The sequence below is a fragment of the Acinonyx jubatus genome, chromosome D3 (genome assembly GCF_027475565.1).
Source record: "Acinonyx jubatus isolate Ajub_Pintada_27869175 chromosome D3, VMU_Ajub_asm_v1.0, whole genome shotgun sequence".
In the NCBI taxonomy this organism is placed as follows: domain Eukaryota; kingdom Metazoa; phylum Chordata; class Mammalia; order Carnivora; family Felidae; genus Acinonyx; species Acinonyx jubatus.
Window position 1 is genome coordinate 66060155 of NC_069392.1, and position 23817 is coordinate 66083971.

At 37.6% G+C, this 23817-nt stretch overlaps 1 protein-coding gene across 5 annotated transcripts in view; it reads right to left on the reverse strand.

Annotated features, from left to right (window-relative positions):
* The window catches only part of SMAD2 (SMAD family member 2), an 83386-nt gene that overhangs the window by 15230 nt on the left and 44339 nt on the right, over positions 1–23817 (reverse strand). For 4 of the 5 annotated variants that reach the window (XM_027068918.2, XM_027068920.2, XM_027068921.2 and 1 more), the window contains 6 exons: positions 17306–17395; positions 16055–16248; positions 14832–14966; positions 11959–12033; positions 2238–2291; positions 830–1042 (listed from right to left, as the gene is read on the reverse strand). In XM_027068918.2, the coding sequence (XP_026924719.1) occupies positions 830–1042; positions 2238–2291; positions 11959–12033; positions 14832–14966; positions 16055–16248; positions 17306–17395 (761 nt within the window). The remainder of the gene's footprint in view (positions 1–829; positions 1043–2237; positions 2292–11958; positions 12034–14831; positions 14967–16054; positions 16249–17305; positions 17396–23817) is intronic. The other variant, XM_027068922.2, reaches the window with a different exon arrangement.

Consider the following 23817-nt stretch of genomic DNA (forward strand, 5'->3'; position numbering starts at 1 on the left):
AGCTTCTGGAATATTTCACTGTACATTCATGAGTGAATGAGAGCGAAAAAAAGGCAAATAGCATCTTAGTACCATTATGAAAGAAGTTTTGACCTCACGAACTTGCTGAAAGGGTGTCTGGGACTACCACATTTTGAGAGCCTCTGAACTATTTTTTGACCTACGTACTAAATAGTAGTTCTTATTTATAATATCCTGCTTCGGGGGCACCTGGGTGGCTCAGTCGGTTGAGCGTCCAACTTCAGCTCAGGTCATGATTTCATGGGTTCAAGCCCCGCACCGGGCTCTGTGCTGACAGCTCAGAGCCTGGAACCTGCTTTGGTTTCTGTGTCTCCCTCTCTCTCTTCCCTCCCCCACCCTCACTCGCACTCTGTCTCTCTTTCAAAAATAAACACTAAAAAATTTTTTTAATAATAAAATAAAGTATCTTGCTTTCGATTAAGGGTGAGCAGATTTAATTATTTAGTATATTAATTCCCTGAAGGGGGAAATACTAGGGGACTGGAAAAAAGTCATGGTTTGTTAAAACTGTAATTCGAAAATCCGAACAGGACACTTTTATGGCTGGTGGAGGTGCAGCAAAGTAATTTTAACATGCATTTATCGAAGGACTTCCCGGAACCAAGGGTGCCAAATAAAGAGAAGCCGAAGGTCAGAGTCTGCAGATCTATTAAAGCAGTGGATCTATGAAAGCAGCGAAGCTGTGCACTCACACTGACAAGAGACAAGGCAGGCGTTTCTGCACACAATCTTCTGATGTGGCAAACTGCACGATGCTCACATTATGAGTACACGGCACTGGTTCTTGACATAAGGTAAAAACACATACCTATATGTCTTCTTGTCATTTCTACGGTGGCATTTCGGTTGACGTTGGAGAGCAACCCTAGGCAGAACCTCTCTGAATTGGATGGATCTGTGAAACCGTCTACAGTGAGTGAGGGCTGTGATGCGTGGAAGGTCTCTCCAACCCTCTGGTTTAATTCATAATATGCTATTGAACACCAAAATGCAGGTTCTGAGTAAGTAACTGGCTGCAAATCTGGGGAAAAAAACCAAACCCATAAAAGCAAGAAATGTTGTGTGAACAGTTCAAGCCAAGAAAAGATTGAATATCATCAGATATCTGTACGTGCTCTATGCCAGCCTAAACTGGCTGCAGCTCAGGAAGCAGACTTAACATCTACACCACAGACTCCAGTCTCCATTAGATCATACCAGATTTTCAATGTTTCAAATTTCCCCCATCTCATTTGGTCATCTAATCTTCAAACATCTTTTTTAGACTTTCTGGGGGGTCATGTTCTACTAGTAGTTTTATCCTAGTTCCTGTTCAAATATAAAACCATCACGGGTAAAGTAAATCAACTTACACAATAAAACTAATTTTTCGTAGGATAAAGTGGAATAAAGCTGGAGCAAGGACTGAGTCAAACGCCACAAGAAGAAAAATTCTATCATAATCATAGAACACAAAATACGACGTATTTTTGACATTGTCTATTTTAACATGAGATTCTCGGTGAGTTACCCTAGTTACACAAATAGAAAGCCCATGCATATACAAGAAACAGAAAGTAATAAAACACAAAAGGCATGTAAGTAGAAACAGAATATGGAATCAAAAGAATCTACATATTTCATGGACCATATGAATTTAACTTCTGTAATTTTGATTAAAAGACCCAAGGAGTATCACGAACATTTTGTAGAATAAACTCCTCATGTGTAGAAACTGCAGAGAAATTGGGAAATACTGAGGTAAAACGAAGGCCAAGGATAAACTACACAATGTACACACACACGCAATCTTCCATACCCCATGCATATTTGTGACTGTGTGTCTGTGTATATATACAGACACACACCTTTTTATATTAGTAATTGCTATTACAAAATATCATAAAATAAACATACCCATATAAATCTAGCCATAATAGATCATAAAACTTTCCATAAAGAATATGATTTCCATGGATAGAAAGATTTATTCGGTTTGATACTGTTTTAATTGTTTTAATAGTATTGATGTTTTAATAGTATTGAGTTTTAATAGTATTAAGGCAAATTATCATTTTTAAAAAGCACTAATTTGAACAATCATTTGATTATTCATTGAGATCTGTTTCTCATGTATATGAAAAATAATTTTCAGAGAAGACATTTGATTAACGGATATATTATAAAATGTGTGTGGGGGGGGGGAGTGTGGGGAAGAGGAAGTATTTGCCACTTACCCAAACTATGATTAACAGGGGAAAGAGTAGTAGGAGACAGTTCTGCTGGAGATCCTGAAACAAAAGGAGTCAATTTTGTAACAGATCTGCAAGTACTTCCAGAACTTCTGACCAAATAATTGTAAAACTGGTTGCATCTGGTTGTAACTATCACAAATAATACAGATAGTTTACATCCTAACAATTCAAAATAGGCAACTGCGATATGTGAATTTAATTTTGGAGGCTTCAATATATAAAAGGTACGAGCGTATGAGCAGCCCTAGCTTCTAGCCGCCCAGTTCTCCTTCCCAAAGGCATCCAGTGTTGCCAGTTCTTTGTGCACCTTTCCAGAAACAGTCTATGAGCCACACAAGCAAATATATACTGTTTTGTGCCCTTCCACCCTGATTTTTATACACAAATGGTAACCATTCTGAACTTTGCTTTTTCACTACCGAACTTTATCAAGGATGTTGATGTTTATTTATCACTCTCCCTTCCTCCTCCTCTCTCTCTCAACATAAGCTGCATAATCTTACATTATGGTGTATTATGATCCCATATTGATGGATACTCAGACTATTTTCGATCTTCTGATTTATGAACCAAGATTGCAATGACTAATCTTGTACGTCTTGCATACTTCCAATCATATCATTCTCTTAAGAGAAACCGCCAGGTCAAAGGGTTATACATCCACAATTTTGATAGATTTTGCCAAAACTGTCATCTATAGAGGTGGTACCAGTTTACACTCCCGGTGGCAACATAAATGGTGAGAGGAGGATGCTGATGTGTTATCACTGACAGGTGAAAACATGGTTTTAACAAGTAGAGTTCTAATTTGTATTTCTCTTATAAGTGACATGGAACAGCTTTATTAAACTTTCTTATATTGCATTTCCTTTCTGTGAACAGTCTCTTCTTTTGCTCATGTTTCTACAGTGGTGTTGATCACCCTCACTGATTTATACAAGGGTCTTTATGTACTACGGATATTAGTCCTTTTATGATATGGGTTGTAAATATTTGGTCATTTGTCTTAAGACTGACTCTTCCTAATTTTGATTAAGCAGAATTTTTAAAAACGATCATGTGTTTTAATTCATGAATCATTTTGGGATATGTCACACTTCGATAAAACAGTTGTGACAGTTGGATATTCCTGACTTACTCTCAACCTTCAGGGGATACTTCTAATATTTTCCCATTAAGTAGGACGCTGATTTGGGGATGAGAGAGAAAATTCCTTATTTAGCATTTTTGCATCAATAATCCCAAACAATACTGGTCTGCGGATTTACATTCTAACTGCAATGTTATACTGCCTCATGGAGACAATCTAGAAGCTTTATGTCTTTTTTAAGCTCTGTAACAGTTTACACAGCATTGTAATCAAGCATTTTTAATAGTTTGATAGAATGCCTGTGTAAAATTGTCTGTAGCTAACAATTTTCTAGGGTTTACCCTAAGACATTTCTCTTTTCCTTCCATGAAAGTTCACTGTTAAGATAGCTCTATTTTCTCGAGTCAGTTTTGGTAAATTACATTTTCTTAGAAAATTATCCATTTCTTCCTGTTTTAGGCAAACAGGTTAAACCTAATCAAGACAATAAGGAGAGGGGGCACAGATACATAAAATACACAAACATAGAAGAAAAAAACCAGAATCTTTCAGAGACTACTTCACCTAATTCCATGCAATTACATTTTAAAGCGCATTTGTTGTGAACGCTGTTAAGCAATCTTATAATTACAGAATACGTTGTGTTTTCTGGTCATCTTCTCTTCACGTTTGGGGAAAGTTATGCTAAAAAGCACGACCCACAGCCCCCACACTTCAAACAACACAGCAACAGTGCAGATGCAGAATAAGACAGGTGAGACCCCAGCCTCGTGCAGGTCTCCCCTCCCCCACGCCATTATAACCAGGACAAAATACCAGGCGGCAACAGGTGAGATGGCAACCCCCAAAGAAACCGATGAACCAAAAATAGAGAACAGGTGACAATTATTTTTCTGAAGACAGAACCGTCTTCCCAAACAAAAAATTAAGTTCTTGAGTTCTTTTTTTGTTCTTCAGTTTGAAAAATCTGCTGGCAAGTCACAACAGGTCCAACTAAGAAAGGTCAAAATATATTTAGAACAATGAACTAAAACTCACCGTTTCCTGAAGCTGGTATAAAATAAACAAAGCTACCATGAGAAATGGAAGAAACTGCCCAAGTATTCTTATCTTTCAGCTATTGATTCCTCTATTAAGTACTTGTCACTTATCAAAAGCGACCAGATCTAGAAAGAATGGCTCACTGTAATCACTCGTAAAATGTGTAAATGTTAACGTAAGCTAACGATTTATTAGAAACTTTTTTTAAAGATGCAGATTAACGGATAATTAACCAATTAGCTACTCATATATTCACACTGCCACTAAAGTCTGCGACTTCCAGTAATGAGAGAAAGTATCTTCAGTATTCAGGCAGTGGTTTCTAGTAGTACTGGAAGCCGAAGCATCTAGAGGAATACTTGTGTATCTTTGCATACAAGTTTGCCTGTAGTTGTAGGATACATTTTTCAATGAGGAAATTTTAGATCAAAAAGAACGCGTATTACATTTTTACAAGTGCCAAAGTACCTCCCCAAATGATTGGTCCCACAAGTTACGAGCTAGCGTATCTTCATTCTGCGCCTCTACCTTCTGACGCCTGCCTATTTGATAGGGTTAAAGAGGCTACTCTATTTTCTTTTCATTTTCATTTTTGTTAGAAATAGCACGTTCGTGTACTTTTGTCCATTTTCTTATTACCTACCATCTTTTTCTTCTTGATTTATAAGTGGTTTTAAATTTCAAAATCAGGGGCACCTGGGTGGCTCAGTCGGCTTAAGCATCCGACTCTTGATTTGGGTTCAGATCATAATTTCCCAATTTGTGCCATCAAGCCCTGTGTCGGGCTCTGCACAGAGAGGAGCCTGCTTGGGATTCTCTCTCTCCCTCTCTCTCTGTACTCTCCCAGCCCCCACGTGCGTGCACTCTAAGTAAATAAACTTTAGAAAAAATAAATGAATTTTGAAGTCAGTTATTAAGACTGGCCATTCATTTGCAACTATTTCCCCACATTTCTGGTTTCTTTTGACATAGCTTGCAAGGTAACATTAATTCTTTAAATCAGACATTACTTTTTTAGAGCAGTAGGTTCACAGCAAAAGTGAGTACAATGAAGTACAAAGAACTCCCATATACCCATGTACACACACATGGACAAACTCCTCTGCAACGAGCACCTCACACAATGGCTCATTCGTTGCCATCAAAGAAACGACACCCACACACCGTTATCACCCAAAGCCCACAGTTTACACTAGGGTTTCATTGTTGGAGTTGTACATCCTATGGGTTTTAACAAGAATATAACATATATTCACCATGTAATAATCTAAAAAATAAAAATCCCCTGTGCTCTGTCTATTCATCTCTTCTTCCCCACGAGCCCCTTAGATATCACATATCTTTTTCTTGTCTCTACAATTCTCCCTTTTCCAGAACGTCATGGAGTTGCAATCATAAAGTATGTAGCCTTTACACTTTGGATTCTTTCACTTGCATTGCGAATTTAAGGTTCCTCTACGTCTTTTCATGACTTGGTAGCCCATTACTTTTTAGCGCTGTGTAATACTCCTTTCTCTGGGTGTACCATAGTCTGTTTATCCATTCACCTACTGAAGAACCTCTTAGTTGTTTCCAAGTTCTGGCAATTGTGAATAAAGCTGCTATACACATCCATATGCATGTTTCTGTGTGCCCATACATTTTGAACTCTTTTGGGAAACACCATGGAGCGGGACTGCTGGATCATAAGGTAAGAGTATGTTTAGCTTTGTAAGAAGCTGCCACAGTGTGTCTTCCAAAGGGGTTGTCCCATTTTGCATTCCCACCAGCCGTGCATGAGGGTTCCTGGTGCTCCACACTGTCACCAGCGTTTGGCGTCACCAGTGTCTGGATTCTGGCCATTCTCATAGGTGTGTGGTAGTAACATTTTAAATTTTATTTATTTAAACTTGTTGATATTGTCTCTGATGGTTTTAAACCTTGTGTATTTCTCGTTCAGATTATTTAGGAAATTCCTCAGTGTCATGTACTAAAACTTAGAGGGTTTCATCTTTAACATTTAAGTGTTTGCTCCAAATGGAATTCATTTGGTATGAGATGAATTACATGTTCAGGGTTATCTTGCAATTTCTTTTGAGGAGTATTAGTTTGGATTTCTTTAGTAAAATTAATGGCTGAAGATATATTAGTAAGTTCAAGTGTATTAGTCAACCATAAATGAACAGATCTCAAATGAAAACAACAAAAATAGAATTAATCTTTCAAAAGGCATATACAAAAGGACAGTTAAAGGTCTTAAGGCCATTTCACCTGAATGTATTTGCTTTTATATTACAGTGAAAACCCTGAAGAACTAAAATTATCTACTCTTTTGTTTTTATACCACACCTGCTGAAAAGCAAGCTTTAAAAGGACCTAATTTACTGAATATAGACCAATCACTTTCACAAACCTTTCAGGAAACTGGGAATCATGTCGGGGTAACTCCTTCAACCTTAGCTCTACACCTCATTACCAAGCAAGTCGTACCTCAGCCATTAATCTCATTTCTCCCTATGTCATGAAACCAGCCCAGAGAAGTCTAGTGCAGCAGTCAAGAATGAGGTGTCTAGAATCTGACATCCTAGGTGCGTATTTCTCTCACTTTTTAGCTCTTTTTCTATGATGTTCACTGCAATGTTGTTTTATTTTTATTCTTTGTAAACACTGAACCTTTTAAAATTAAGAGAATAATTATTGCTGGATGATGTAAATTACATGGAATGTCTGTATTTTCTTTTTTTAACCTATCTTTAATTTTTTATAATGAACACCCACTTGCAGAATTCAAAATGTTGCAGCATAAGTTCATCTGTAAAATATTCTCCTGTATTTGACACAAAATGGTAGAGACACTAGATAAGGCAAAAAAAGAAAAAAGACCCTTGTAATATGTCAATTCCAGCTCAAAAATGTGCTTCTTTATTATGTTATATGCATTTTCAAGTTTTCAATGAGAATGAATTCTGTTTATGATGAGAATAAAGGTGCTTTTCTTTTGTTTTATTAATAACTTCTACAGGGTTTCCCTTATAATTAGAATGTAGAAGATGGAGAAAAACCCTGGATCCTAAATTAACCAGGAGAAAATACTGGAAACACACAAAAAATTATATTTTTCTTTAGAGCTACCAAAAAGCTGGAGATCTATTTATGAAGCCTAAGTGAACTAGTTTACAGAGGCGGATGAAGTCTTCCTATGTAAGCAGAGAGTAGGAACCATTTTCATCACTGAGAGCATCCGCCAAGTCGGGACACACACACACACAGGACTGGGCTTGCCAAAGGAAAAACCCAGTAACATTTTAATGGCCACGCACAGGCAAATGGAATCTGAAAGACCAAGCACGGATGTAGTCCTCTTCGCCAGTCAGTGTTAACCCACAGGTCTTTAGCTGAGGACAGGGTAGCAGGGGGAGTTGTGGGCGGGGCTGGAAAGCAGTGAGAGGTCCTGCAGTCTTGCCACACTCCTATCTGAAAACCTGCCGAGGGAGGAGGCTGCCCCTACTTTCAAGCCTGTGGTGATCTGATTTGATTAAAACATTAAATCATCATGCATCCAACTCAACTCCTCATCGTGTGGAAGAGACCAGCTCCTCAACTTAGCAACCAGAGAGAGAAAAGGGGAATGCTTTCCAAGGGAGAATGTGATCTACGGGACCCTCTAGTATTATTTCAGCATCCAATTAAAAGAACACATGAGACATACAAGGTAGCAGGAAAGACTGACCCTTAATGAAAAGATAAAAGACAACAGAAGCAGACCTACATGTGAAGCAGATACTGGAATTACCAGATCAAGACTTTAAACTGGAAACTGTAAAACTGAAAAACAGATGATCTGAAATGAATTCACTGAATTGGCTTAACAGCAGACCAAAAGTTAGACCCTCTTATACACCACTTGACTCCCAACAAAGGTGCCAAGGTGAATCAACAGGAGAAAGAAATGTCTCTTCAACAAATGGCACCAGAATGACTGGACAAGTGTCCAGGGAAATGGAAGGGTGGGCAGAGATGGTAAATATGTAGGTAAACACAAAAAGTTACTTTTTAACCCTTTAAAGAAACCACCACCTCAAAGTCTAAAGCAAAAATAACACCCTTCGGGGATTATACACACATGTAAGTAAAATAAAGGACGACAGAAGCACAAATAACAGAGGTAGGTGAATGGAATTAGTGTTGTAAAATGCTTACCCTGCACAGGAAGCTGTAAAATATTACAACTTAACAATCTAAGGAGAAGGTGACCAAACTGGCACTGTAATCACTAGAACACTGAGAGAATACTACTAAGTGCTACTGTTAACAAGTCAAGAGAGTGAATAGAATGGATTCAAACATAAATATATTTGATGAATTTGAAAGAAGGCAGGCAAGTTATAAACAGAGGAACAAAAAACAGATGGGACAAATCGAAAAGAAACAGCAAACTGGTAACCCAAACCCAATGATAGTACTAATTACATGAAATAAAAAGAGAGTAAATATTCCAATTAAAAGACGAAGACTGACAGAGTAGGACATACAATGCTGTCCACAAGGGACACATTTTAAACACAACGATACAAACAAACTCAAAGGATGAAAAATCTACCATACAACCAATGAAATAAATAAGAAATGGTGATGTTAACAGGAGACACATTTTATAATGAGGGTGAAATTCATCAGAAGGACATAATAATTTTAAATGTGCACCTGTCAATGACTGAGATTCAAAATACATGAAGCAAAAACTGACAGGCCTACGGGAAGAGAAGGGCAAATCCAATATCTGAGTTGGAGACATTAACGCTCCTCTCCATTACTGACAGTACAAGTAGAGAAAAATGAGAGGGGATTAGGAAGATCTAAACACCACCACTGAGCATGCCCGAAATGACGTAGAGAACATCACATGTGCAGAACAGACCTTCTCTTCAATTATACATGAAACTCTTATCTCTACAAATAAGCCACGCTGTGGCATAAAACAATTTTAGTAAATTTCCAAAGACTGAAATCGTGCATCTTCTTTTGGGCTGTAATAGAATTAAGTTAGAAATCTAGGAAGTATCTAGAAAACTCCCACAATTCTAAAAAACCAGAGTTTAAAGAGAGTTCAATTTTGCTCTAAATTGGGGTCCTGCGTCAGTCAGAACTCACTACAGTGCTGAGAGAGGAGTAGATAGCGGGTAGAAGCCTGGTGGTTGAACCAACTTTTAACACCTCATGAATCAAGTATGTACACTGTCATTACGAGAAATAACTTACATGTATCATTTGCAAAAAGTACCATCTCCCCACTGTAACGGAATTAGAAATATTAGCCTCGGTTCAAAGCAAGACCCTGAAACACTGAATCCGTTGTAAATTGATTTCACTTCTTCTCTCCTTCTCAAACTGGACCTTTATCATAACCAATGATTATCTGCACCTCATCGCTCCTCCCCTGTGTCAGCCCTATGATCAAATAGGGATTCATGCACTCACTGGAATCCTTGTGACCTTCTGTGTCTGGCTTCTTTCACTTAATATAACGCTTCCAAGGTTCATCTTCGTTGTACCATGGATCAGTACATCATTCTTTTATACGGTTGAATAATATTTCACCACACAGACACACCTCATTTAATTTATCCATTCATCATTTGATGGACAATTGGGCGGCCTCCACTTTTGCACTACTATGGGTAATACCTAAGTGAACATTTGTGCACAAGTTTAGTGTGGACGTGTTTTCAATTTTCTTGGGTATATACCTAGGAGTGAAATTGCTAGGTCATATTGTTATTCTACATTTAACTTTTTAAAGAACAACAAACTTTTCCAAAGCAACCAAACCACTTTACATTCCCACCAGCAACAAATGAAGACTCCCGACTTGTCCGAATCCTCACCAACACTTGTTATCGTCTCTTTCTGATTTAGCCAATGTAATGGTGTGAAGTGGGATGGTACCGTGCTGTTGATTTGCATGTCCCTGATGACTAATGATGTTGAGCATCTTTTCCTGGCACTCACTTTTCAATGTCACAGTGGCAGTTGTCCATCATGGGGCAAAAAGGAACACGACCGGTTCAAGAATACAGATCTTTGGCATACAGGCGTGACAGGAAGATGTATTTGGAAAGCCAAATAACGTGTGCAGTAAGACAGTGTGCATTAAGATGCACTGTTATTTCCAGTGGTCATTAGATTATCTACATTTCTTGGTTATCTACTACTCTGAACAGTTACAAGTATGATCTGCTACAGGAGAGGCTTCTTCAGCTGGGAGTCTAAATAATGGAAAGATGTGAACAACAGAATCATTGTGAAAGCCAGTCCCCAGCCCCCCACTCCCGTCAATGCTAATTCATGTAAAAATAACTTAGATTATCATAACTACAGAATGCTTTAGTATAAACTGTGTAGAAAAACTGATGGTGTAATTTGACAGGCTGTGATACTAAAGTATCCAATCCTTAAGACTGCAGACAGGGAGAAACAGAGGAAATCAGACAATTACCATGTCACCACAACTACCTCACTGGCAACCTAATTAGTTCTGATGGATTATACATTTTATTGCAGAAGAACTGTTTTAAGGCTTTGACATGTAATATTTATTACATGCTGAAACTTTTTCTCCACTGCATCTGGAGCGGAGAGCTAAAAATTAAGAATTAACTGAATCTGGTCAGGTACAAGGTGTTTTGTGTAAACAACCTACTATCATTCAGAACTCACTATTAAGTTAAAGGAGCATAATGGGGCACCTGGGTGGCTCAGTCGGGTAAGTGTCCAACTTCGGCTCAGGTCACAGTCTCACAGTTCACGAGTTTGAGCCCCACTTTGGGCTCTGTGCTGACAGCTCAGACCTTGGAGCCTGCTTCGGATTCTGTCTCCCTCGCTCTGCCCCTCCCCCACTCATGCTCGCTCGCTCTCAAAAATAAACATTTTAAAAACTTAAAAAAAAAAATGGAGTACTGAAAAGCTGATCCTCATCCCCCATCTGCAAATTCCTCAGAAAATCTGTTACTGGGTTCATTATGGTTTTTCACCACAAACACGTTTTTTCATCGGGTAACTAAAACTTTAAACAGAAGTACAGAATACTTAAAAAGAAAAGTATTTGAGGGTTTCTAAATTTTCATTCAATCTAAGGAGAGAAACCAGTAACAATTATTCTGCACAGCAGCATGTGTTAATTTTTCATTGACAAGAGGGCCCTCCCTTCAATGGTTCAAATATGATTGTATCAATACAGAAGGTTCTTTTTTTGATGCATATCCCCACTTCTCTAAATTTAAGAGTTATAAGTAAGGGGCACCTGGGTGGCTCAGTTGGTGAAGCATCCAACTTCGGCTCAGGTTGGGATCTCACTATTCATGAGTTCAAGCCCCTCATCGGGCTCTGTGCTGATGGCTCAGAGCCTGAAGCCTGCTTCAAATTCTGTGTCTCCCTTTTTCTCTGCCCCTGCCCCACCTGTGCTCTGTTTCTCTCTCAAAAGTAAACATTAAAAAAAAAAAAAAAAAAAAAGAGCTGTAAATAATTCTTGTGGATTCCAAACAGGACAAAAACACATTATCTCATTGTTGAGGAATTTTGAAAGGTAAGTTTTACCTGTATCCATACTTTGGTTCAACTGTTGATCACTCGTTTCTCCATCCTCACTGATATATCCAGGAGGTGGCGTTTCTACAAAAGTTCAGAACAAATCAAGCACAGTTGCAATTTCATCTCACCACCTTTGTCCTACTACCAAAGATAACTAAAGAATCACTCTGGATATTATATAACATTATTATAAAAAGCAATATTTGGGACTAAGGGCTTAAAATTCAGGTTTTGATCCAAATCTTATAGGTGAATCCTTAAAGCCTACTTGTAATATGATCAAGCTCTCTAGGCATATTTTCTTAGCTATTATTTACATATCTGGCTCATTCCCATATGTATATTTTCTGGGGCAAGAGCCAAAAATAGAACTTCAAAGATGCCTCAGTACTGAATCAGTATGCTTCAAAGACATTAGTACCTATAATTTTTTTTTTTTTAAACTAATGGCCATCATCGATGGGTTACACCTAAGAGGTGATTAAAGGACACAGCACACGTATGAAATTCAGATTACAAAGTACTACGGGCTCACATTAGGTTCTATGGGTAAAATAGGGTAATATGGTTCAGGCCTGGTCTCGCTTGAGTTTCACCTACAAAGTATACTTCTCCAGGGATTTCTAACCAGTAAATCCTGAGTGTTTGAAGCAGAAATTTAAATCCAAACAGACTACTGCACAAACCTGAGGTAAAATACTCCCTGAAGGTAAGAAAAGTAAGATTCTAATGTGTCATTTCCAAGATGCTTTATGAACAAGATGTTTACATTCAGGAAGCATCTGAATAGCTGAATAGGCTTCGTGTAAGATAAATACATTTCTATAATTTTACCAACTATAATTTCAAGGAGGAAAACTAAGTTTAAGGGATTATCAACAGTTTAACATTTAGATGGCTGGATAGTTTTAAGCAATTCAAGATAATGTAATTATCAAAAGGGAGAGGGAGAAAATGTGGGTTAAAGGGCTTCTTTGTTTAACCCTTTACACTCTCCCTTCAACACGCTAACTGCAAATCTGAAGTTTCAAACTCTTCATTAAGTGTCAATACCTTAAAAGTGTTACTGATGAAATTCTCAGAATAAAATACCTTCAAATGCTCAAGCAATAAAGAACACAAAAATAAGACTAATGCACATCAATATGCACTACCTTAAAGGTTAAAGCTCATAAAATTAAACAGAGCTACATTTTGCCAGTTTAACCATCCATGTCTCAAAGGTCTAAACAGGAAGAAATACAGAACTTTTAAATACTTTATCCTGTTTTGCTTTTCACCATTATTTGTATAAAATAATAAATAATAAAGCTATTATCATTTTGGAGAAAATGCTAAAATTTCCTTTGAAGTGGAACAAAAAGCGAACCCTTAACTTTCACTGTCAGCTGGAGCTGGGTAAAGCCCCATTGTTCAGAAAGGCAAATAGGTGTGATCCACTTTTGATTTGCTACTTTGTAAAATAAACCAAATCTAAACAAAGAAAGAAAGGAAAATAAACCCAAGCATCTCCACAAGGAAAAACCACTAACCGTTCTGATTAACAGCCTTCCAAATAATTACCGGGTAGGTGTCTTACAAGACTGTACGCTTACGTCTCGGTTTCCTAGTATTGTTGAATAATACAAATTCCCACATCAAAGACTTAAAATGTGCCCCCCACACCACACACAACCATGTCCGGCCAAGTCTTCCCTGGCGAGTGACCTGTTTCAGTCCTGCCCTCCCCTGCTGGTCCTCGCATTCCACCCGGCTCTAGGCCCTGCCCTCTTAACTTCTCAAAAAGTGTGTTTCCTAGCAACCTAAAAGGCAGTCTTAAGCCCTCTTTTGGAACAAAATAATTGTAAAAAAAAAAAAAAATTACGCACATTAAAACAATCAGGAAACACTTTCTACCTTAAATTTAGCTATTTTTAAAAATCCTTTTTATGTCTTTAAATTGTCAACGAATAAGCATTTCTTCCATGAGACATATTAAAGAGATCTTTTTTTTAAATGTACTGGAAACTAACTTCCTTATGTATTTTCTGTTGTATACTGAAAATAAGAGTGGAATGGAGACGCTGTTACAAAAGGAGAAAAAAAATGAGACACTAAAATATCCAACGGATAGCTTCATCCCCATTTGAATATGGTACCTTTAATTTCTGCTGGGGGGGGGGGATCCCCAAAAAACAAAAAAGGGAAACACAAAGTAAGAAAGTAAGAAAATATTAGTTGTTCTCCTAAAAGAACAGTGAAAACTAAAAGTGCGTTGTGGTGTATTACTAGGTCACGTACTACAATAATCTGAGCAGAATTTGAGAACCATGTAGTTAAATTCATTCACTTCCCAGCAGAGGTGACTGGGCCCCAGATGAAAAAGAACCGAATTAGAGGATTTATGATTTTCAGTACAGCAGTGTTGCTACATCTGTAGGAACTCAAAATATTTTATCTTCTATAGGCATAGTACATTTCTCTTTAACATTATCGAGCTATCTATGAAAATGATTATTTGGGTGGTTTTTAGTTACACTTGCTTCAGGAATACCTTTTTCCTGAACAAGTTATTTTGCTTACATTCTGCATCTCTCTTAGCTTCAACAACTAAGACAAACTTACTAAGATCTTTTCTTTTCTGCTTCTCACAGTACTTTGATTAAAGCCACTGCAAAAGAAAATGAAATATAAAGTAAAACTTTTCTCCAGACAAAAGTGTTTAAAGTACGAGGCTTATACATTTCACAAAATAATCAACCAACAAAGCAGATTTTTCTATTCAAAATCCAGAAGCATTTTTTTTTTAAGTCAAATCACAATTTACTAGTACGTGAATGTTTATGAACAAAATCTGTTTATCTATCCCAATTTTCAGGAGATTCAGAAGGTGAAAATACCTGGGATGTAATTACTCTGTGGCTCAATTCCCGCTGGGAAATTAGTGTTTTCTGGAATGGAGTGGGTGTAATCATCCAGGGGAGGCAGTTCGGTCAGGATCTCGGTGTGCCGTGGCACCAATACCGGAGGCAAAACTGAAAGAGTAAAAGGAACCCAGGTTAATGGCAAAGAGCACAGGATGGGCACCAGGGAAGGGGGACAGACCAGACCTTTATTAAAAAAATTCACACACACACAAAAGGAAGTAGCCTGCTTCATTTTTAAAATTTAGGGTCCATCCATTTGGCCTCATATCAGTTCCTAAGAAATTGACAAATCTGATTGGTCTTAATTTGCCATGGAGTCCAGAATCTAAATTTCCAAGTCTCAATTTATCCTGTACTTTGAGGAACAAGGACATTCTGGTAATACTATAATGTTACCATAAGAGTTCATATATCCCCACTGGAAAAGTTGCAGGAAGATCTGTGAAGTCGGGTTTAGGCCATTTCTAGAAACATAGCTGTACTGAAATTGAAAATTTAAAAATTTTCAAGTATGCAGCTAACTAAGTAAACTAAAAGTCTTGCTGTGGATTTCGCAATCTGCTTAGATACAGATGATACCATTAAAGTGCTTCAAAGAAAATACTAAAGAATAAAATGACTGAAAACAGCTCAGGCAGCAGACAGGTACAGAGGTGTATCAGTTTAGTTCCAACCAGACTGTGAATCCGGAGATTAGAACTTCCTGAATAGGGGCTCCTGGGTGGCTCAGTCGGTTAAGCATCAGACTTCAGCTCAGGTCATGATCTCACAGTTCGTGGGTTCGAGGCCTGCATCAGGCTCTGTGCTGACAGCTCAGAGCCTGGAGCCTGCTTCAGATTCTGTGTCTCCCTCTCTCTGCCCCTCCCTCCCTCATAATCCCATGCACGCGCACTCTCTCTCTCTCAAAAAAAATAAACATTACAAAAAAAAAAAAAAGAATTTTCTGGATATGTAATTTTGAGGTCAAATAGTATGCAATCCCAAGAAACTGACATCTCTTATCCTCTCAAGTTTATTTTCCCATATTTAAAACATTTTAAAAGTAGTTTTAATTATTACCAAATAATACACTAAATTTCAGGTAATTTATTGCAATTTTACACCAAGATTTCCCAGGGGCAATTACATAGCAGTGCCTCATTTACTTAAGTTCAAGCATTTAATTTAAAACAAGGAAACAAATCTAATTTTTCTACCTGGTGTTTCAACTCTCTGGTAGTGGTAAGGGTTTACACATACTTCATCCTTTTTAAGATTGAAAGCATATTCGCAGTTTTCAATGGCTTTGAGTTCATGGTGACTGTGAAGGTCAGGCCAACGCCACAATCGGCAATATATCACATGTGGCAGTCCTTTTCGATGAGACACTTGCAGACGGCCATCCAGAGACCTGTCGAGAAGCAAGGGGAAAGAAACGTGGGAACTTTAAAAAAAAAAAAACAGGCGCAGCTGACTGGGCTAAATTAATACAGTACGAGCATAAAGAAAGGAATGACAGACATTTAGTTAGTTTTAGTGAGTACAAGGAAGAAAAATGTACTATTTAATGGGTCGGATATAAAAGCAAGCAGCACCACGCTACAGATGTTTCTCATAAATAGGCTACGTAAATGACTCAGATGTCAATGAATGGCTAACCACTTGGGAAGAAATTGAGTTTTTTAAAAAAAGGATCATAGAGTCTGCTCGAAAAACTTTTTGTCAACTTCTATCTTGAGTAAATCAAACTCTTATTTAGGGATGCTTTGAAGGGCATTGATACTGTAGGTGACTGAGTTATCAAAAAAAAGGCACTAGTGTGAGGAATGGGAAGTACCAACAATGATGTAAAGTAACTTACTCAATCTAATGTAACTCATTACCCAGTTGTGACTGTTTTGAGGACCGAGGTATATTCCTACAGCTCACACATAAATGCAGATGGTGATGAGTATGATGAGATGAAATGGACATATACCAAAATGCTCAAAAAGAGAATAAGGTGACTTTAAAAAAAAGAGAACATAAAAATGAGTTAGCCTAGCGTGAATTGTGATAGGAGGGGCTTGGTAAATAACTACGTACTTATTAGTATAAAGAAGATGAGTTTAGATGATAGCAAGAAATTTAGCAAAAACTGGTTAGGTATCTACTTGAAAATTAGGCCAACAACAGATTATAATCTAGTCTCAAAATCAAATGAGAACAGAGTTATTATCGAAGTTCCTATTCTTTAGGGGATGCAGTAATTTAAAGAAGATTCAAAAGTAGAATTTCATTGATCAAAACAGCAGCTGACACATTTAATATATCATTAATACTGGCAAGCAGGTATTTTAAATGCCATGCCTTATTTACATTAAGGAAACATCCTAGGCAAAATGATACTGAGCAACCCCTTACAGGTCTTCCAAAACAGCCCCCCCGCCCCAAGATTGCTAGGATTCCATAGAGGGCAGAATATTCACCTGGTTTGTTCAGAGAAGCTGTAAAGGCCTGCTGTATCCCACTGATCTATCGTATTTGGTGTACTCAGTCCCCAAATTTCAGAGCAAGTGCTGTGCATAAATTGAAAAACAAAAAATTGATGTGAACATGGAAGCATGGTTATTCAAAATACCATGATGTAAAACATGGAAAATGTACAGAATACTTCCTTCACCCAGAAAATATATATACATTGCTTCACTTTTTCACGGGCTTTTAGTGCTGGTTTCTATATTTTCTATATGAAGGAAGCCAATAAAATGGAACATGTGACTCCAGATAAGTTATGATTATGTTTTAAAAATGTGAACACCAATGCTCTCTAGCTTAATGAAATCATACCTATAATGCCCCTTCCAATTTCCACTACTCACAGCAAAAGACCTAATACCTATGCCACCAGCCTTACTAACAGTGTGTCGTTTTATAATCTAGTTTAAAAACTTAGCTAAAAATGGATGTCGACTGGTCTTTTTAATACAGGAAAAATTTCACTTAAATTAGATACATACCCAAAGTTAATATTTTCACATTATTTGTTTGAGAAACTCACACGTTCAGTTCTACTGGAAGTTATTACTGCTCTCTTATTGCTATGATGGAGAAGGAAGTGCATTTTGAAGTCATTCTAACAGAGCATAACCACCTTAAAAGTTCTGAGAAACTGCTGTGAGGATATGTCAAAGTACCAAATTCTAAAATGGCAGGATGAATATAAAGATGTGCTGTGTCTCGTTTTCAAAAATCAATGCACCTGAAAGACACAGACCAGAAAGGTCTCAAACTTTTTCTTCCACATCTCCTTCCAGAACATCGGCATGCCCAGAGATAATTCTCCCTATTTTCCCTGCCACAATTTCAAAGTAACTTCTTATCTGTGGGAGGAGGGAAGGAGACCTTCAAAGGCAGTCTGGAATGGGAACTTGTGCCTGTCAACATGTCTCAGGTCAGATAGCTGTACTTAACAATCAGAGTCAAAAGGTAATTTCTGAAACAAACTCAAACTCCATTTCTCTCATATTACAAAATCAAAATTTCAAAGAGGAGGAAGAATCGTTTCAAAACAATATTTGAAAATAAAATCAAACAACTGATTAAACTCCAGGTGCACACACTGCTAAAGAGCTAACTGAATCAACATTTCAAAGGACAACGGTGAGAAGTGCCGTCCTCCTGTGGCCCGAAAACACACATCCCGGCTGCTGGGCTCCAGGGCCTCTCCCTGGGCCTCCAGACACTTTCCAGGCCATGCCTTGGGGGCCACAGCAACTATACTGGTTGGCTTTTACAAATGCATTTTTTGATACTCCCCAGCACCCTTTTAAGATACTTAACAGATTCTCTCGCTTTTCAGGCTTCAGAAATCGATCTTTCATTTTCCAAAAGACAAAAGTCAGAAAAAGCCAAGAAACTGGAAAATAATTTAATCTTTTTCCCCCAAAGACGTACTGACTATAAATAAAACCCATGACCACACATGGTTCTTCTAAGATATTTATCAAGTGTCTACTGAGAACATATAGCACCATGTAGCTTAAATCACGAACAAAATCACCTATATTCTAGAGTGTTACGAATCTGGATTTAAACCTCAGAAGGAAAGGTATACAGCTTACTCTTCAGCCTTTGAAAATAATCCAAGGAAAATATTAACAAGAGATTAGATTCAGAGGCAACTCTGCTCCTATGAGAGTAGAATGAAGATTTCACTAAAGTAATTCTGACACTGACACAGAACCAGAATCTAAAAGAGAGAAAAGCTTAAGTTGTGCTTTTATTCAAGCCTTGAAATAAATCAGAAAATAATCAACATTATGTTCAGAACATGCAATCAATCAACAGGCAGGCCAACCTAGACACCAAGCCTAACTCTGCCACTTTCCAACTTGCATATTAAGGTATATTCAAGCCTCAGTTCTACTGTTTATGGTAACATCTCTCTCCACAATTGGAAGGTTTACTTAAAAATAAATCTTCTAGCTAGAAAAATTTTTGCTTGTTTCTATAAGAAAAAGTATTTTTTAAAAGCATCAATTTATAACAAAACACAAAAGCACCTGGAATAAATGTAAGTACAAATGTGGCAAAACTATACAAAGAAACATTTTCATTATTACTGAAGAACACAAAGGAAACTAAGCAAAGAGAAAAACGCGTATCTTCCTATTCAGGAAGACAACATCATAGTGACATCAATTCTGCCGAATTTATTATTTGATACAATCTCAGTAAAAAGCTCAGACAAAATTACTCCAAATATAACATACCAAAATAAGTAGGAATGATCAGGAAACCTTTAACAAAGAAGAGTAGAGAACTCTGAAACACAATATAAATTCTCAATGGAAACTGTACACAATTAGCAAACGAGTACATGAATAAAACAAAATAGAGGTTCTGTCTGTAGAGTAGCCTTAATTAGGCAAACCCTCCTTCAGACAATAATGACAGCCTCTGAACAAAATATAATAAAATCAACCATTTGAAAATGGTAGAGAGGGACCAAAAGGACAACATCAAAGGGAAGTCAAACCTTTGTGAGAGGGAAAAGTGAATGAGATGCATTTATGTGGCCCTGTATCCAAGGATAGCCCCACAATCTAAGCTAGGCAGGGCAACTAGACCTTAAGCAGAAAACCACAGTTTTACTGACTTGCACAAATAATCAGAGAATGGATCTGGGGCTGCCAGAGAGGCTGAAAAAAGAAGAGGAAAAATCCTATAAAGAAGGAGTCATGCGGGGGAGGGGGGGATCAAAATATGAATGTGAACTCTGCCCAAATCCTCGACTGATTTGTCAACTATATACATGGGGGAGACTATGTGGCCTGCTGAAAACCTGCATTTGGAAGTCCGGAAACACCAAGTGCTAAAATCTCAACTGTTGCTTTTACATCAGAGGAAGACAGTTTGGACTATGAGGCCGACCAAAACTATCTGCTAGAACAAAAATCAAAACTCTTCAGAGGAAGATAACAGAATTTAGTCTCTACAGTATTTCATCCCAAATATCCAGTATAAAAAGCACAAATTACTAAACATATGAAGAAATAGGAAAATGTTACCCCTAGTCAAGAGAAAGAATAGCCAATAGAAATAGATCCTGAAATCCTAAAAGACCAGGATTTTAAAGTAACTACTGTGAACATGTTCACAGACTTAATGAACAGACAGGAATCTCGCTTGGTGATGAAAACTATCAAAATGAATCAAAAGGCAATTCTAGAACTGAAAACTACAAAATCAAAAATAAAAAATGAACCTGATGGTTGGAGAAGACACAACAGTCAGTCAATTTGAAGATGAGTCAACAGAAATTGTCAAAGCAGAAGAACCAAAATAAAAAAGACTGAATAACAAAAAGGATAGTCTCAATAACATGTGCAGTTCTGAGAGGAAACAAGAAAAACCGGAAAAAAATATCTGAAATGATAATGCCTAAAACATCTTCAACTTCAGTGAAAAATCAAACTGATACTTCTAAGAAATTCAGTGAATAACAAGCAGTTTAACTACAAAGAAAATCACACTTGGGCACATCACTGTCGAAATACTTAAAAGATAAAAAGAAAATCTTCAAAGTGGTAAGAATTACAAAACTCTTGGCACAAGGACTCCATCTAAACTCCTGCACTAAGACACTTAACTAAGCTCTAGCATGGCTTCTAGGAGCCTAAGGCCAAGTCCCTCATAGGACCCAGACCCTTTTGAGCTCCTGTTTGGAAAAGGTCAAGGCGGCCAAAAGAAGTTACCATTTGTTCCAACCAACACTTGTCCATAGGCCCCTGACTTCCTTTCCTTAGAGCATTTATTTTAAAAACTTGCACTTGTCAATCCTTTTCCTGTCTCTTTGAGATGTATTATGTATCTCCTACAACTCAGGAGTGTCTTTCTCAAGGACCTGAAATCCATTCCTTTGAAATGTAATCAGTCACCAGAAAGGACAAGGCCTCTGTATCCCAGGCTACCCTCAGAGAGAGGGTAGAAGCCTAACTTGAGAAATGCCATTTAGCAGACACAGACGGCCACACTGACACTGACCAACCAACCCACTAACCCATTTTTTTTTTTTTTTTTGGTAACTTTTCAGTTCCCTAACTCCGTTCAAGCCTCTATTCATTCCCGCTGCCTACTCTCCTATTCTCCCAGTCACCTCTGTGCAAATCAAAACTGAGCTCAGCTCTTCTCCTACCATTGTGATTACTGAATAAAATCTGTTTTTACCACCTTGAAACAGTATCTGGCTTTAACTCTGACAGCAGCTGGAGTGGAACAATCCACATACACAGAGCCATGAGCACATGAGTAACAATTTCTCATCAGAAACAGAAGCCAAAAGACAATGGGACATCTTTAAAGAGCTGAACGGAAAAACAAACTCAACCTAATATCTATACCCCACAAAAATATCCTTCATATAGTAAGCCAAAACAAAAATATGTTCAGGTAAACAAAACTTGAAAACTCATTTGTAGCAGACTTTGCCCAAAGAAATGCTAAAGGAAAGTTCTTCAGGATAAAGAGAAACAGCAACAGATGAGAACTCTCAATCACTGAGAAAAATTAAGAGAACTAGAAAGTATTAAGTATGCAGGAAAATGTAAAAGACAATTATTTTTCTCTTAATTTCTACAAAAAGGGGATGACTGGTTACAGCAAAAATTGTAACTCTAAAAGTATGTGGATGCAATTTGTAGGACAACAGCAACAGAAACAAAAGGACGTGTTAAAAACAGCTATACTGTCACAAAGCTAAGGATTCATACTGTCATTGGGAAAGCAACCCTTGCCCCTGAAAAGGGGAAGAGACAGAGAAAAAAATGCATATAGAAAATTAAAATGAATTAATGAAAATATTAACCTAAAAAATAATTAACCTCAAAGGAAGGAAGGAATAAAAGATGACCAGATGATAATAGAAAACAAAGAATAAAGTGTAATGGGTAAAGCGGTAAATCCAACCACATCAGTAACAATACATAAATACACCACATATTCCAATAAGCAGCAGACACTTGTCAGAATGAATACAAGATACAGAACATCTACAAAAGAGATGTATACCGATAAGCTGAAAATATCAGAATGGAAATACACAATTCATGCAAGCAATAAGCTTAATAAAACAGAATATCAGAAATATAAGACTTTAACACTAAGAATGTTATCAGAGATAACAACCTATTTCATAATAAGGTCAATTCATAAGAAGACATTAACAATCCTACGTGCATCTAAGAATACAGTGTTAGGGGCGCCTGGGTGGCTCAGTCAGTTAAGTGTCCGACTTGGTTTTGGCTCAGGTCATGATCTCATGGCTTCATGGGTTTGAGCCCCAGACTGGGCTCTGCACTGGCAGAGTGGAGCCTGCTTGGTATTCTCTCTCTCTCTCTCTCTCTCTCTCTCTCTCTCTCTCTCTCTCTCTCATCTCTCTCTGCCCCTCCCCCACTTGTGCCCTCTCTAAATAAATATAAATACAAATACAAATATAAATACAGTTTTAAAATGCATGAGGCAAAAACTAACAGACCTAAAGGAAGAAATGAACACATCAACAATCAGAAATTTCAGTAACTCTTTGGATAGTCTGCCAAAAAGAAAAAAAAAAAAAAAAGCCATATATCACAGAAGAGCTGCACAATCCTATCAACCAACCATTTGATCTAAGTGACATGTACAGAATCCTTTTCAAGTGTACAGGGAACAATAAGAAAAAGAGATTGCATGCTAGGGCCATAAAAAAAGGTCAATTAGGGGCACGGAGGTGGCTCAGTCGGTTAGGCAGCTGACTCTTGACTTTGGCTCAGGTGGTGATCTCACAGTCATGAGATTGAGTCCCAAGTTGGGCTCCATGCTGGGCATGGAGCCTGTGTAAAATTCTCTCCCTTCTCTCCCTCTGCCCCTCCCCTGCTTGCTGCACACTCGTTCTTTCAAAAAAATTTTTGAAGGGTCAATTAATTTGGAAATTAACAACACACTTCTAAATAACCCATGGGTCAAAGAAGAAATCACAAAATAAATTAGAAAATACATGACAATGAATCTACAGTATAAGAAACTGGAGAGGGGGTGCTAAATCTAAAGTAATGATTAAAGGGAAACTTACTGCTTAAAAACTATGTTAGAAGGAAGAAATACTTTAATGACGTAATCAACAATGATATAGTTCTAATCAGCACTGTACTGGAGGTCTTTAGCCAGTGCAATACGGCAAGAAAAAGTAAAAACAAAATACTGGAAGGGAAGAAATAAAACCACTTTTTTTAAAGCCAAATTCAAAGAAACAGAGAGTAGAATGTTGGTTACCAGGGGCTGGAGAGTGGGAAAAATGGGGATATGCTGGTCAAAGGATACAAACTTTCAGCTAGAAGATGAATAAATTCTGCGGATCTAATGTACAGCATGGTGACTATACTTAACAATACTGTACTATATATTGGAAAACTGTTAAGAGAACAGATCTTACAAAGTTCTCTCTCCCTCCACAAAAAAA